The following is a 17,649-nucleotide window of genomic DNA, read 5'->3' as shown; positions in this document are numbered from 1 at the left end:
ATCAAACACTCACACCCAGTCAAAAGATCTGCGTTTAATCCATCACCGTTCTTTAGCCCACTCTGCCACTCCAGTTCAGACATGGCTATATGCAAATCAGTCTGACCCTGTGCCTCATGGGTGGCAGGGTATGCTCAGACGTGAGTCCCTTGCTCACGTTGCCACTGGATTCAAGCAAGCTGGGCTGAAGAAGGCTGCAATGCCAGAAACCGGTCCTCGGAAGCTTGTTTCCGGTCCAGGGAAGGCATGGCTTGGCAATTCGGGCTGGACTGTTCCCATGAGGCACAGGGTCAGACTGATTTGCATATAGCCATGTCTGAACTGGGGTGGCAGAGTGGGCTAAAGAACGGTGATGGATTAAACCCAGATCTTTTGACTGGGTGTGAGTGTTTGATCGGTTCAGATGCTCCGTCCATCACCACCCACTTTTGTACCGCTTTTGGCCGCCATAAGTGTGGCAGGGTATGCTCAGACGGGAGTCCCTTGCTCACTTTGCCACTGGATTCAAGCAAGCTGGGCTGAAGAAGGCTGCAATGCCGGAAACCGGTCATCGGAAGCTTGTTTCCGGTCCAGGGAAGGCATGACTTGGCAGTTCGGGCTGGACTGTTCCCATGAGGCACAGGGTCAGACTGATTTGCATATAGCCATGTCTGAACTGGGGTGGCAGAGTGGGCTAAAGAATGGTGATGGATTAAACCCAGATCTTTTGACTGGGTGTGAGTGTTTGATTGGTTCAGATGCTCCGTCCATCACCACCCCCTTTTGTACCGCATATTTTAGATACAGCATGGCGCAAAGAGACAGCGTGCCTAGGCAAGACCTAAACAGAGCATATTTGTGTGCAACTTTATTATTGACCTTTCACCTTCAGGTAGAAACATAAAATATAACACAAACACACCTTCAATGAAATTACATGTAAGTTAAAGCAATTGTTGCAAATATGTTCTTTTATGTAACGAGAGCCCAATCGATTAATGCAATTACTGCAGATGTTTGTGTGTGTAACAAGTCAGTGACATGTATTTACATTGCTATGAGGTTCTAGTGCTGTGAATTTGCAAGTCAATATTTTAAAATTGTATAACACATTATAAGGTAGGCTTCCGCAAAATGTGCAAAGAGATTTGGAGGTAGATTACCAAAACCTCATGCAATGCAGTACAGCAACCAAAGTTACTTCTCTCTGTTGGGTGAGAAAGATGGAAATGCCAAATCTACTAAGATATGGCACTGTCCTGCTCTCTCCCTTATGCTGGCGCACAATCATGCTGCGTAGTACCATGCACACACCTTTGCAACAAATTCTAACAATGGTTTTGTTCCGGAAAAGTACCCTTCCAGTGAAAAAATACAATGGCAAGACAAACTTTAAAACTTTACTCACTTAAGTCATGGGGTGTACAGTGCAGCACACATGCAATTCTGTGTATTGCATTTTGAAAAGACAAAACATTAATACATAGGACAGACGAAGAAAATATTAGCTCTATAGTACTTAGAAATATCGCTATCATGGAGAAAACATAAGTTGCCATGTTGTCATTGCTACAATTGGTGAAGAATACATCAATATTTCTGATGTCCAACACGTTAACAGTGCAATTCATATATTGAGTTATATGCCCTCTGTGTAGCTTATCTAACCATCCCATACTGTGTGCTTTTGTACGTATCGGAGAACGGTTATTCTCAGATGCCGCAGAGATCCATATATGTTCTCCACTCAGAACCTGTTGGACAGCCAGCTTGCTGCAAGTATTGAGCAATGTCTCTTTCACCAATTACAAGACCTAGTTGGATCAGTGTTCGTTCTTTATGAGTGTTCCTTGCAACTTCGACTATGTTCAGTAAGCCCATTTTCGGGATCAGGTCCAGTAGTCTGCCCAGTGCACCACTTAAAACTTCCTAGATCGAGTCCCAGTAGGGGCGGAACACCCTACACTTCATGAGGTGTAAAGGAAATCGGCGATGCAAAAGGGGATGATGGACGGAGCGTTTGAACAAATCAAACACTCACCCCCAGTCAACTGATCTGGGTTTAATCCATCACCATTCTTTAGTTCACTCTGCCACCCCAGTTCAGACATGGCTATATGCAAATCAGTCTGACCCTGTGCCTCGTGGGAACAGTCCAGCCCGAACTGCCAAGCCATGTCTTCCCTGGACCGGAAACAAGCATCCTGGGACCGGTTTCGGATTCATAATCCTCATCAGCCAGGCTATCTTGAATCCAGTGGCCAAGTGAACAAGGGACTCACGTCTGAGCATACCCTGCCACACTTAGGGCAAACAAAGCGATACAAAAGGGGATGATGGACGGAGCGTTTGAACAAATCAAACACTCACCCCCAGTCAACTGATCTGGGTTTAATCCATCACCATTCTTTAGTTCACTCAGCCACCCCAGTTCAGACATGGCTATATGCAAATCAGTCTGACCCTGTGCCTCGTGGGAACAGTCCAGCCCGAACTGCCAAGCCTTTTGTATCGCTTTGTTCGCCCTAAGTGTGGCAGGGTATACTCAGACGTGAGTCCCTTGTTCACTTGGCCACTGGATTCAAAATAGCCTGGCTGATGAGGATTATGAATCCGAAACCGGTCCCAGGATGCTTGTTTCCGGTCCAGGGAAGACATGGCTTGGCAGTTCGGGCTGGACTGTTCCCATAAGGCACAGGGTCAGACTGATTCGCATATAGCCATGTCTGAACTGGGGTGGCTGAGTGAACTAAAGAATGGTGATGGATTAAACCCAGATCAGTTGACTGGGGGTGAGTGTTTGATTTGTTCAAACGCTCCGTCCATCATCCCCTTTTGTATCGCTTTGTTCGCCCTAAGTGTGGCAGGGTATACTCAGACGTGAGTCCCTTGTTCACTTGGCCACTGGATTCAAGATAGCCTGGCTGATGAGGATTATGAATCCGAAACCGGTCCCAGGATGCTTGTTTCTGGTCCAGGGAAGACATGGCTTGGCAGTTCGGGCTGGACTGTTCCCATAAGGCACAGGGTCAGACTGATTTGCATATAGCCATGTCTGAACTGGGGTGGCTGAGTGAACTAAAGAATGGTGATGGATTAAACCCAGATCAGTTGACTGGGGGTGAGTGTTTGATTTGTTCAAACGCTCCGTCCATCATCCCCTTTTGTATCGCTGTGTAAAGAAAATCACCTTCTACTGGAACACAGTGGAGACAATTTGGTGTGTTGCTTCTGTTCATGCACCATCCAATTGTGGTTATGTAGTCACGGATATTGCATACCAATGTGTGGGAGGAGTCAGTATAAAATGATGCATTGTAGTTGACGAATGCCTCCGCCATTGCTTTCTAGGGATATAGGATGACCCCATTTGTATTTACTATTTGGATAATATGTTTATATCTATCTTCACACTGACTTAGCCAGTTCAGCAGTTTACCGGTTGTATTACTTTATTACCATCCTCATGTGGCCGGCGTTGGGAGGCCTTCCAGATTTTCTTTGCTTAATTGACTTAATTGAGTTAGGTTTGTTTCAATTCTAGAGTGACTGTTTTGAGTTTGTAGAGGTTGAGGGCGATGTTGCCTATAGATAGTCTTGTTGAGCGTCTGCCACTGCATCCTGAAGGGCATCGGTGATGCGTAGTTTTTCTCGATTATGGAATGCTATCTTGGAAATTATATCTCCAGATGCCACAGCTCCATAAGCTTCCCACATCACAGAACCTATATTATGTTGGAAATATTAGGTTGATGTTGCTATAAATGTTTCCCTGAAAGGCTTTTTCGTTAACCATCAGGTGCTCAACTTCCAGTTCTAGGGGGAGTGAGGACTGTCTCCTAGAATAGGCGCTCCTGCAGGATGTGGTCCAAATGTCTGCTCGCACGGAGTGCGATATTTGTTTCAGGCCAAAATATGCGAAGGGGCCATAAAATGAATTGAGTGGTATTGACAACGGTGGTCCTGCCTTCTTTAGTGCCACATTGGTGAGGCCATTTAAGTTGCCTCCCATATTTGTGGAGGCCGTCGGTGCTGATAGCAGGGCAGTGTTTAAGTGTGAGAGGAACTTTCTGTGAGTGGGGGGCATATATGGAGCAAAGTGTCAGCGAGGATTCCCCAAGCATGCTCGCCACTCATATATGTTGACCTTGTCTATCAGTCTTCATCTATTCCACCTGAAAGGGTAGATATGAAAGTACTTTAGCACTTTTGAAAACAGCACCCCATACTTTTTGTTTAGGAGGCCATGTACGTTCTATTTGGGGCATTGTAGGAGCATTTACGTTATATATTGGAGCTCCTTAATATGCATAGGGACCAGGTGTTCATGTACAAGACATTGGCAATAGTTATCTTGCACATGTCTGGTGAGCATTCAAACAGTAAACAACATTCCCATCACCTGCTCTCCAAATGTTCGAACTGTGAAGTACCTGTCAAACAAACCTGGGAGAGCGCCCCCTATTCAGACAATAGTGAGCATGTTCCTGCCACCTAGCAATCCGTGACAAATACAGATAAATATCATAACATTAGGGTAGGTGTACCAGCAATTCCCCTGGCCAATATGGTCTCTGGCTCATAGTCGTCTAACACTGTGCAGCAGAAAAAATATATCCATATTGATCTCCAGATGTGACGGATACCGGGGAAAAAGGGAGGCTAAGTCTGTTAGGGCCATTACGCAAATCAACCAGGTCCTCATCTGGCCTATGCCGGTCTCACCGTAACATCCAAGTCTGACTCCAATTGAAGGGAGAGTGACAGCCTACCCATTGAATGGGATGTATGACGGTATAACACGTGGTATTACCACGCGTACCGTTACAACGCAGGTTTTTCAACGCAAGTCGTTACAATGACTTGCGTTGGGGGGCGCTGGATAGTGAATAGTTTAATTTACTATTCCAACTCCAGTCCCCGTGGATAGCAGGGAAGGTGTTGGATAGTAAATTAAACTATTCCCTATCCTAGAGCACCCTCCAGCGAAAGTCGTTGTAACGACTTTCGTTCTAAAACCTGCGTTGTAATGGTACCACGTTGTTAGGGTTTCGTTGTAAAGGTTGTTCCCCCATTGAATGTATTGAAGATCTGTGACTTGAGTCTCCTCCATCTGTGACAGTTTTACTGGCAGATTGGGCAGGGCAAATTATCCCTCTACGTCTCAGCCCTCGGTGATGAGAACTTTGACCACGGCCCCGCCACCAGCGAAGGCGATCTATATCTGTCCCGTTGTGTCTCTGCCAGTATATATCCTCCTAAGGCTGACACTCCTCCAACCATTGTCATGCTTGCTCTGGACTTTCTGTTTCATGGAGTTGAATGTCTTACGCTTCTTTTGCCTCAACCTGGTGTAATGTGGAATATCATGATGTGTGGGACCTTGTAATGATGGTTGCGGAGGACACCAGGGTGCGCAGCTTCAAGGCCCGAGGTACTTGTCCAAGCACAAAGCATTGAGAAAATTCCTCTCTTTAAATGAACGATCACACTTTCAAGCTACTTTCCAGCACTAGAAAATACATTGCAAATAAACACTTTGCACCAGTTTGAGTCACTTTTGTGATACAAAGTGGCACAAAATGTTAGTAAATTTGCCTCCTAGTGTTTACGATCAAGCAAATGCTGTAAATATACATTTTCAGTAACACTCAATCAGACATTACCTAGGGCAAACCTTTATTTTCATCATGACACACTCCAGAACTCAGCTGATAATGCCCTTACATTACCTCTAAAAAAGAGTCAATCTTTGTCAGCATGTAGCCTCAAATGACTCCATCAAGTAAAGCTCTTTACAGGCTCCCGATCAGCGTTTAGATTTGCTGAGTGTCAAACTATGCATTTCCATTTCTTTCAGGCATCAGGCACCCTAGTGCAAAGGCGTGTTTCTTCTTTCACTGACTGCCTCTACCTCTGTTTCACAGAACATGAAGCTCCTCCCACCTCGCCTTTTAACCAGAGGCACTTGAAGGTCTGTGTCCTGGAACAGTTATTTTGATAACAAAGTGATAAAAGATTGGAAATGTTGTTCCACAATCTTCAACCTTTGAGATCATGCAAAGCCATTTACAGGAAGTAGATACATTGTGTGTTTGTTCATTGCTTCTTGTGCCTGTGGTATTGTGCTCTTTTTGCCTGATCAGCCCACTTGCAAGGTGCCCATAAACAACTTGGCCCCGATTGGTAACCGTAGAGAGCAGAATTCCCGTGTGGAATTCTGTCCTGCACAATTATAATAGTTCCTGTGCTCCTGCATCTGGATTTACTGGGTGCAGGAACTACAAACACAATTTTACCAGCAGATAAAATCACTGGGGGAAAAGGCAGGACCCCCAATATGTCCTCTGCCCAGACCTAAGGAAAGGGCAGGTTGAATCATTACATGCTTCCACCTGCCAGCCAATATTCTCTACTCCTTCCTTCCATCTCCTCACTCCCCATCAATGCCTTAAACAAGTCCCATGCACACTTTACTGGAGCTTGTCTCACTTTCTCCACCTCTTCAGAGCAGCAGGTAAATGTGTGTGCTAAAACCCACAGAAAAGCGAATACCATGCCGAACAACACTTGGTAAATCCATGCCTGAACAGTAATTTCCCATTCTGTCGGGTTTAACTCATTATTGCACGGTACTGGTGGGTTGTTACAGCACAGTAGTGGTGATTTCTTGTGTAGAGTTTGCACCACGCCAGTACAGCGCAACTTTAATCAGAGCCAATCGGGACTGCTTAAAGTGCTCAGAGATAGATCACCAGGGATGAAAGGTCCATTTATCAAATTACACTACATCTAAAAATACATACAAGCAGTTCTTTACCACACTTTAACTTCAACAAAAAATAGAGAATGCAAGAGTCCATGAGAATGTAATAGAGGCAGTGGTACTGTATTGTGTAGTCATTTACAAATCACGTTCCTGACAATTGAGAGGTACAGGGCCAACACATTACTTTTCTTTTTTTTCTTAAGGCTTTGAAACATTCATAGCATCAAGCACTATTTAAACAGACACTGAACTCAGCTAAGAACCCAAAAGCTCAAAAGCTCATGCCCTACAAATTACATTTTACTGTTACTATGACTTCAAATTCTTTTTCACCGGACTCCACCTCCTGTTTTACAGGCAGTCTCCAATCTCAAGAATCTGCCTTGTGTCAAATTGAGTTTTCCTCCTCCCAAGGTTTTTGTGACAGTTTGGCCTCTTTTTTTCTCTGAAGAGATCAAGACAATTCCTGATTGCATTGCCAGATTCATCCTGTCTCACGCAGCATCATTACAAGCATTTGCCCTTTTTTGTCAGTCCTATCGTTTCTCTTCCAGTCATTAAAGGAGAGGACGAGGACGCCTCCTAATTTACCTCTGTAAGGGTGGGCACCCCACATGATTTATGTCCAGTCAGGACTTAAAACTCTTTATATACAGCAGTTGCATATGATTTTATCTTCATCCTGGATACCAGTCTTTATCTGCCACTGTCCCTAGTGGGTGGAAGGAAGGTGTAGTCAGAGCCTTTTTAAAGAACTTAAACCTAGACCCCAGGGCAGAAGCTTACTATTGTCTCATCTTTCTTTATCAACAACAACAATTATATCTAGGAGTCAGAGACAGAAGAACTCACTGTGAAAACAGAACCTTAACATGGGAAAACAATAAGTTTGTGATCTGAAGGTGAAGACCCATGTATGCACCCAAGTGTGACACCAATATGTGAGCTAAAGCTCGAGGGCATGGCTACATTTTCCCATCAGTAGCCACTCTGTACCGCCCTTGTTGACATCATTTGGGTTCTCCTTGCCCAGGAGGAAAAAGGAAAAGAAGCAGCCTATAGGTGTTGTTTAAGGCTGCTCCAAGAACCTTTCGATGTGATGTGATGTCAGTACTAAGTTTAGTGGATATTATTTCAAATATAAGTGGCGACTGGAAAAAGAAGCAGTGCGAAATGAAAATGTGAGTGAAAAATCAATTAAAATTGGATAATACTGAGTAGATTTGAGACTTTAATTTTCTTCTCAGTTTTCCAAATCTAAAAGGTAAAGTGCAGAACCAGATTTAACAAAATATCTGTGAGCAATGATGGTCGACATGTTTCAGCATTATGGTGGTATAGTACCAATGCGTTCTTCAGGACCCGATGTTAGCTACTGCTACTATAAAGTGAAGTTTAAAATGTCACCTGCAAAATCCAGGTCAAAATAGATCTTTCTTTAGCCAGGAGTCACTAAAATTGTTAGCAAGTTCTGTCTCGCCAGAATTTCTAAACATCTTGAAGAGCACCAGCTACTAGATACTAGTCAGATGAGTTTAATGTCTGGTTAAGGCATTGAGACTGCCCTTGTGTTGGAGGATGTCAGACTACAATGGTGGCATTTCCACCTACCTCACCCTGCTGTTGTAGTTTTTTGTTCTTGTTCCCTCCAATTCACATCAGAATTGAAAGCATGGTTGCTGTTATTATAACATATGCTGTTAAGAGACACTTTTTGAGTTCCTGTTGGAGTGACCTATTTGTAGGACATTGCCCATCAGACACACATTCTATGTTTTCTGGAGCCTGAAGGAATACTTGTATCCACCCGTTGCATGCTAGAATTCTATTCGACACAAAGTTATTTCAAGGCAACTGCTTTTGTTGCCGATTTGTTAGACCTGGTGGCTTCCTGAATGAATGTAGCTCAGTCCTCTCATACGAGTACTTCTCAATATGGGGTGCTAGCAACTATTTAATTTCGACTTAGAATAACGCAGATACCTGGCAGGATGTAATATTTACAAATGATTGACACTTACATGTATTCAATCTCAGGAGAAATGGAAGATGCATTAGGAATCAAACCCGAGACTTGCCAATCGAACATCTCGAAATCAAGTGTGCTAACTCACCAATCTCAATATTCTGATACCTTTACATGTGTGCGGCCTCAAACAAGCGTATGTTGCAATGTTTCGATGAGCAAACCGAAAATGTACCTCTGGTCAACAGTCAGCAGCATGTTTCGCAAGACTGAATTAAAAATGTGTCATGAGCTCCTTGTCTTTTACCAGAAGGAATTTAGAGAGAATTGGTAAAAAGTTTTGTCATATATTATAATACCTTTGCAAAAACTGGTTCTAAAGATCTTACCCCCACATGCATCATTGTAGGATTTTGCATTTCCTAAATTGCGAAAATTAAGGAATCACAATTTAGGAAATGCAAAATCCTATGCATCAAGAAATCCTAATTTTTTTTAGGATTTCTTAATTTTCGGAATTTGCGAATCGCAATTAAGGAATGGCATTACATTGATTCCTATGGGCCTAGACGCCCATAGGAATCAATGCCGTTTTGCATTTTTTTTTTGAACTCGCAATTTGTTGATGCATTGCAAGGGTGCAGAGGGGGGTCCAAAGGACCCCCCCCCCTGCACCCCTGAAATGTATTTTAAAGTGCATGTTTCACACACACATGTCCTAAGGACATGTGTGTCTGTAACATGAAAGTTTAAAAAATGCATTTTTTTGATTTTTTAAAGATTTTCGCAAATTAACACAAGGGTCAACCTCGTGTTAATTTGCACTTCCTATTTCAAAATTCGCATTTTTAAAAAAATTGATGAATTGCATTTAAGGAATCGCACAAATGCGATTCCTTAAATGCATTCGCATTTTTAGGAAATGCAAAAAAAAGCGAATTTTGAAACATTGTTTCATGCATCCCAAAAACGTATTTAGGATGCGCAAATGGCCGAATTTACCGATTCGCACCGTTTGCACTTCCTAAATAGGTTGATGCATGTGCCCGTTAGTATTGATAGCTGTGTAATTTACTATTTAGCTGTCAAATCACTCATTCCCTTATTTAAACATCTTTGCCAGTAGACTATAAACATTGTCAAAACCACAAAAACATGTTTGTTGTAATTGTATAAGGTTTGACCAATATGTTTAAAATGGACAATTAATCACTTTATTTTCTTGTATTGGCTCTAAGGAAACCTCTTCCCTACAAATTGAAATGTTAGCCCTACTTCCATTTGCTGAGCTGTGAGCAGACACCAACCTGCACCTACCTTGTCCGCCCCTAACGTTTCCCCCTCCCCAAATGTTTGGATCTTGTTCCACCACTTGTCACAGTAATTGAAACAAGGGAAATTATGATTGTTAAGCTGGTCTTGCTTACTAACTTGATTGCAAACAGACTGCTTTCGAAAATACTTATGGGGCTTAAAATACCTGCTACAGAAAGTTATGTATGTTCAGCATATTTCTGGTGAGATAGCTCTGTGATTGACACTGTTGCTGAAGAGACGTGTGAGCAATCTCTGTTGAAAGTTTGATTTATCATAAAATAGCCCAGAGGCATAAAGTATCTGCTGCAAAACCTAGGGGCATATTTACTAGCATTTCATGCAACGTAGCACAGCAAGGCAACTTGCTGTGCGGCATAGCGTGAAAAGGCGACATCAGAAATGCACCATATTTACAAACATATGCCACATTTTTTTTGCCAACTTGCGCTGGTTCACTGTGTGCTGCCTAGTGCCAATGCAAGCGCCCTTAGACCATGGTGAAAGAGTGCCTGTGTTATGAGCAGGATTGTTTTTGTGCTGGATAAGACACCTTCCTGCACAAAAACAATCCTTAAAGACATTTTCATTTTTCTTCAGAATGCATCAAACATAGAAAAGGAAGTAATGAGGAGAAAGTAAGATATTTCTCCTCATTACGCCTGGGTCTGTGAGGCGTATCATTTTGACCATTTCCAGGTTTGCAACTCTTTGTAAATGTGGGAAGCTCCAAAATCCATGGTACGCCTCCCTGCTGCAAGATAACGGAAGGGAGTGAAATGCGCTAACTTGGATTTACTAACTCACGCAGAGTCACAAAAGGTAGCTTTGCGTGGCTTAGTAAATTCCAGTTAAGGGCTTGCGTTTCCTTGCGTCGCCTTGCGTGACTCAATGGCAGTGCAAGCCCTTAGTAAATCAGTCTCCTAGTGTGCAACGTATAAGTCAATCGCATATTTCAATATCGAAATGGTACTTCAGTGGGCGAATGCTTTTGTTGTTGGGACCCTTATATTACCAAAACGTTTTAAGTTACAATCCTGATAAATTAATGCAGTAACTTGTGTGTACACTTCTAATAGCTCCATGTAGCCCTCATGGTTAAGTACAACATAATCTTTCATTACTCTAAGGCTGAAAAATGAGCTCCATTGAGTTCTGACAAGCACAACATGATTGTCAAAAATTTACTTTCTATTCTGTACTATATGAATGATTAGTATTAGTGCAGACAGAAATACCTGACATTTGTATATGGAACGCACAGAACGTTCTATGTTGCAGACATAAAAGACTTCAGAAAAGCAAACACAAGTTCACATTTACAAAAAAAGCTCAGGCAAAGGAATCCAGCTGGTTCCCTCTTGATGTCAGCACTGCTTGGAATACAGACCATAACTACGAGCCAGAAAAATATTTCCAACCTGAAATCTGGGTTTTGCAACCCTCTCCCAATCTCAAATAGCTTGAAACAGGCACCTCACCCTCCTATTTGCGATTCGGAGTTAATATATCCACGGTTTGTGACCACAATTGTGGTTACAATCCATTGATCAGAACCCAACACCTCAAAGGGGGTGATAGCTGATTCACCAAGGAGAAGTTGTCCCCCGGTGGGGCATCTTCCTCTTTGGGACTCCTGACTGCGCCTCTGGGGTGATGGTCAGAGGAAACTGCCTCCTCTTCCCGACATCTTCCTGACTTTTTTTTAAAACGGTCTGGCCCCTTTAAGGGCATGGACTGCATAAAAAATATGGTCCCCATTTGGGAATGGAAATGAAGCGGCATATGTCTGCTGTCCCTTTCAAGCCTCCTTCCTTACATTTGCTGATAATCATAAGGGGTGACAAATTTTAACCTGCTCAATTAACATTCATTAGGCAGTCATTTTGTGACCCTCTGCGAAAGTACAAGCTAGATGTGAGACCTATCACTACATAATTCGTATTGCACACTGCATCCCCTTTCGAACCAGTTGGTGTGCCGCTTGCACATCCTTGTTTTGTGAATGAAAATACTACACCAGATTCCTATTCTTTTTTCCAATGTAATTGCTCATCAAATGACCAATTAGATTTTCTCTCTGTGCTCAGGTGATACTCATTGGCTGTTTGCTTGTCAGGTAGAATGGCTGCTGCTAACATATCTGATGACTAGCTATGTACTCCAAGAATAAATGCTGAATCGTGCAGGAAGGCATGGAGATGCATGGGACACCATGAATGGCAGCACACATTCAGGGAAGTCGACAACTCTAGATGGCTGAAAGTACAGTGTAGAATGCACTTCAGCACTATACTGAAGTCTAACATTGACATATGTTGTCCATAATTTTGCCTACCTCTAGACAAATAACTTTAGTGACTCTTTATCCGATCAATAATTTGAGATGTCATTCTTATGTACCGTCATCTGCGGGTGTGGCCCACACCCATAAGTCAAGTGAGTGTCAATACCAATGGTTATTGGAGAGTTCCTTGGCCAATAATGCTACTTTAGGCTTCCTCGGTCCAGGCCTAGATTTAGGACCACAGTGAGTCACACATTCTGACTACCAATGCCTGCATCTTGTCAGCCTGCTCACTGCTGATGCAGAAACTCACATTTCTTACCAGTCCCAACTCCTCATACTGTGCACAGTGCCAGTTTACTAATGCAAGGCTCACTCTATGGAGTGAGCACCTCCGTGCACTACTTGAAGACCATTGGTCTAATTCCATATAAATCAAAAAATATCAAATGTTAATGCCAAACGTAGTTTTTAAACAGCTGTCACATTTTATTCATGTGTGACCGGTGAAAATCCATGATTTTATCCACAAAATAAACTGCATTCCATGGGTGGATGAGTTGCAATCATTAAATTATTGCACATCACATTATGCATCCCGCAGTTACGCGACCCCCAGCGGGATGCATAATGTGATGTGCAATAATTTAATGATTGCAACTCATCCACCCATGGAATGCAGTTTATTTGGCATTAACATTTGATATTTTTTGATTTATATGGAATTAGACCAATGGTCTTCAAGTAGTGCACGGAGGTGCTCACTCCATAGAGTGAGCCTTGCATTAGTACCTTGGTTTTCACACTGTTAGAGCAGACAGTGTTTCCTCTGTTGCACACTCAGTGTTCAAAAGACATTACCCGATTTACTTTTAGCTGTGCGAGTACCCACGCTTTGATTGTTCACAGTGCCAGTTTCTCATAATGCTCACTACAGCCACTCTCTGTTCTGACACAGACACGCCATATTCTCACAATATCCACGAGTGTCTGATGGCAGTTTCTCTCTCTAACATCCAGTGGCAGTCTCTCACATTGCCCAAAAGAACCAAATTCGCACATTAGACAGTTGAGCAAGCCTCTCACCCTGACCACGGGTTTTTATGTGTAAGAACTCTTTTTATTACGCAATGACACATTCATATAAATAAATAATGAACAGTTAATACATCAAACACTAAAAATAGCACATAGCTGTAGTCACTGCTACGTAGTTTTGTTTAAATAAACTTTCAAAGGCCGAAGTAGCACAATTAATGTTATGCTACTATTGGAGGAGGCAGCTGGGTTTTCAAGAGGATTGCACTGCCCAGTCTAGTCACTATCATTCTGGAATATTGCCCACCTCAAATGGCCAGTTACCACTTGACCATAAAGTTGAACATTCATACAGGGGATATGAGAGGCAACATGTATAGACAGTAAGTTACACGGTCTCTGTTTTGAAAGAAGAAGAAGAGTCCACATCGCTAATGGTAGCCTTGGTGTGTCTTCATTGCAGAAATGCTGGGTTTTCATAAATGCACAGCCAACGCGTTTCGCCAACACATAGGCTTCTTAAGGGTGATAAAAGGGGTACTGTACTCTTGCCAAGGTAAATTAAAGAGATCTGCAAATATTCTGGTCCGTGTCAGGACGTGGAATAAAGAGAGGTACCCTTAAAGTAAAGGTAAAGTAAAGCGCGATCCGTGTTCGGACCGAACGCTATCCGAACTCGGATCGCTCTTCACTCGCTTACACAACTACCCCCTGCCTCTGACACAGACCTTCGCTGCAGAGACAGAGGTATTTGATCACGGACTCCAATCGCTACCTTTACTTTAAGGGTACCTCTCTTTATTCCACGTCCTGACACGGACCACGATATTTGCGGATCTCTTTAATTTACCTTGGCGAGAGTACAGTACGCCTTTTCTCGCCCTGAAGAAGCCCATGATTGGGCAAAACGCGTTGGATGTGCATTCATGAAAACCCAGCATTTCTGCAATAAAGACACACCAAGGCTACAAATAGCTACGTGGACTCATTCTTTCAAAACAGAGAACTTCTAACTTACTGTCTTTACATGTTGCCTCTCATACCCCCGTATGAACAATTAATGTTATATTTCATGAGCAGTTGATTGCAGTTATCTAACATTACAGAAAGGACAACACACAGACATATGAAATATGTCAATGGGACTTTCCCCATTTGAAAAGGATCCTTCTTAGGGTGCAATATTCTCCATTGACAGGGAGCGAGTCAAGGGTTAACATTAAGAGTGAAATTTTATACAGAAAAAGGAGTACCCTTATTTAAAGTGAGCACGACAGGGGAATACTCCAAGAAAACAACAAATCCAACACCTGCCTCCCCTACTATATACTGTCACAAAAAACACATCTCAGATACTTTACTGCATATTGGTGCTTCATCATTTATTATATAAATTTGGAAAATGATATTTATATTGAATTCATATAATATTCATAAAATCATAAGAAGTACAAATTGACTCATTTTTGATTTTCTCATTGTCCCTTACCCTTCTATCACACATAGATGTATATATGTATACATCTAAAAATGCAAAGCACAAGGTGTTGCATGCAACTCCAACCAACTTGTGTACATCCTGTGGTACACACAAACCTGACTAAATAGAATAGCCTTCACCAGAACATCCGAGTAGTGACAACTAACTGACCCATTGTGCAAAAATAAATAAAGTAATCAACCACCTAGTCATTAATTTTGGTCCTTGTATATAAACCAAGTAAGTCCATAAAAGTCTCTCAAGGTTTTACTCCTAGACTACAATAGTTTTCCTTAAAGAATAAGTCCAGTATGCTTGATGGGGACATATTATTATATTTACAAGTATTGTAATGCTACCCTGCCACCAATCGGATTTTTATTAGTACTACTGTGCCCTGATGAAGGTGAATACAGTGAAAGGTGTGTCGGAATGGACTTAATATGAATAATTGATAGAAGAACGACAACGGTGGTTACAATAGATTTATAACAAAGGAAAAATATCGATAAGTAAAGAATATAAAATAACCAGACTATGTAATGGGTTATAAAAAGATAAAGATTGGGAAATTTCACATTTGAAGACAATTTCCATGCAAATGACATTTGATAATAGTATAATTAAAGAGACAAGTTTTTGTTGAACACATTCATTAGAAATATATGTATAGAGGTGATTTTTTTTATTTTAAATGCTGGTTGAGTGTATTTGATTTTAACTGTGTGGTAAGAGACAGTGAGAAAATCAAAAGTGATCAATTTTGACTACTTGTGATGTTATGAATATTATACAAAATCAAGGTCAATATCATTTTACGAATTTGTATAATAAATGATGAATCATTCATATGCAGTGAAATATCTGTGAATTATTTTGTTGTGACTGTACATGTGGGTGTTGGATTTGATGTTAACATTAAGAGCAATCGGATATTTTAATTGATCAGGGACAGTTATAAAGTATGTATCTGTGGCCGTATCTTACTGCACAGAAGGTTCTCCTGAGGTTGTTAAGAGGTTTTGTATATCACATTCAAAAGAGCTGAGGCTAGAAGCAAGTTTTCTGGTAGGAGGCTGGGCTGGTGGTCCTTGGAAATGACTTTTATAGGTCAGTGTCCCGAAGTACTCCCAGGCAAGCAGTCCGTGACAGTGACCTTATATAGGCCTGAATTGGTTCTGAGATGAGAACTCAGAGTGGGTGCTTGTGGCAGAGACACACGGGGCCTAATTTTAAAAGGTAAACTCACACGTTTGTGTTTGTTTACTGTTAGTATAGTATTCACAAACTATGGGTTTAATTTTATGAATAAGTAATTTCATGACTAAAACACTCTGCTCTTGTGGCGGACACTGCACACAAAAACTTAGACCTGTGATATAATTTTGTGTGTAGAGTTTTTCTCCTCGACTACAGAGTCTCCGCAGTAGTACAATTTGCATTATTAAAGTTAAACTTGTATTTAGTGAATACCAAATAAATAGTAATCAAACACAAACGTGTAATATTACCTTTGTGAATCAGGCCCACAGAGAGCTCTTGCATCAGAGAGGTGTGTATTGATTACCAGAAACTAATGTTTGATATTTCTTGCCAGGTGACAGATGGCGGTACCATCAAACAGAAGATCTTCACTTATGATGCCATGTTCTCTACCAACACCTCACATATGGAGAACTACCGCAAGAGAGAAGACCTACTGTACCAGTCTACTGTGCGGTAAGAAAGTACTAAGTGCACTCGTGTGCAACTGTGCTGTGATATAAGTTATATCACCTTATTGTGTATTCATCCACTGTGTAAAGTCATCTTTCAGGAATACAGAACTTCTTCCAGGGATAGTGTTGTCAATTCTAAAGGGTTAAGGCTAAATTGAAGAAGTGTAAGAAAAGGAGGACTGAAGAACAGAGGAATCAAATCATTTTGTGAAATTTTAAATCCTTGGAATTATTGTAAGGATAGTATAAAGTCAAGTGTGACTGGCTCTGCTCAGCTACAAGAATTTAAGAAATCATTTTATATTATTAAAGCCCATTCCATCTGTGTTACAAAATCAAATAATTGATACACATGGAAAGAAGGTACACACCAGACTGGATTGGAGTGGCTCGGAATGGAGAACCGAAATATCAGGAGTCAATTAAGCAATATATCTGTAGTTATGGGAAATAAGAACTAGAAGACCGGCACAGATATAGAAAGTTTGAACAATTAGGTATTATCCAAGATTCACTTGACATAAAGAGGGAACTTACTGGACTTCATCCAGGCGACTATTTGTGCAATGGCTTGTTCATAAAATAAAATAGTTTATTTTATGATTTATCAACGTAGCTGTGACATATCAGAAAACATTTTACTAATCACAATTTCACACAATAAATCACCATTTAAAAAGAAAACTTTGCATGCTAGTAAAAATAATACATTTTATAATTTAACCATGGAAATATTCTTTGAACATTGATTCTTCTAAAACATAATATGTATTGGTTATGGTTAACCCCCCCCCCCAAAAAAAAATCCAAATTTACTTATTTTGCCACATACACCCAATTTTTTATTTATCTGTGTCACATTAAGAGACTAACACGCAGTTCAGTGCTGTTTTCTAGTTAGGAAAGATTCTTCCAGATCATAGATTTGAAAAGAAGTCATCACCCTTTAAAACGTATATGAATATTTTACATATTTATTTAATGGCTTATAGATCAATACTTCTGTTTTCTAGGTAAGTAGTGCACAGTTAAACACTAAAGGCATTATTTAGAGTTCGGTGGCCGGTCAGTCAGCAGGCCAGGGCAGTGGCTGGATCT

General features: G+C 41.4%; 1 protein-coding gene across 2 annotated transcripts in view; it reads left to right on the top strand.

The window, feature by feature from the left end:
- Positions 1–17,649, top strand: part of IGSF21 (immunoglobin superfamily member 21) — a 1,341,695-nt gene that overhangs the window by 686,763 nt on the left and 637,283 nt on the right. For both annotated transcript variants that reach the window (XM_078641115.1, XM_078641114.1), the window contains exon 3: positions 16,431–16,552. In XM_078641115.1, coding sequence (XP_078497241.1) covers positions 16,431–16,552 — 122 coding nt within the window. The remainder of the gene's footprint in view (positions 1–16,430; positions 16,553–17,649) is intronic.

This window comes from Lissotriton helveticus, chromosome 5_1 (assembly GCF_964261635.1).
Source record: "Lissotriton helveticus chromosome 5_1, aLisHel1.1, whole genome shotgun sequence".
NCBI lineage: Eukaryota > Metazoa > Chordata > Amphibia > Caudata > Salamandridae > Lissotriton > Lissotriton helveticus.
The sequence above is the reverse complement of the archived record's forward strand: the minus strand, read 5'-3'. Positions and strand labels throughout refer to the sequence as shown.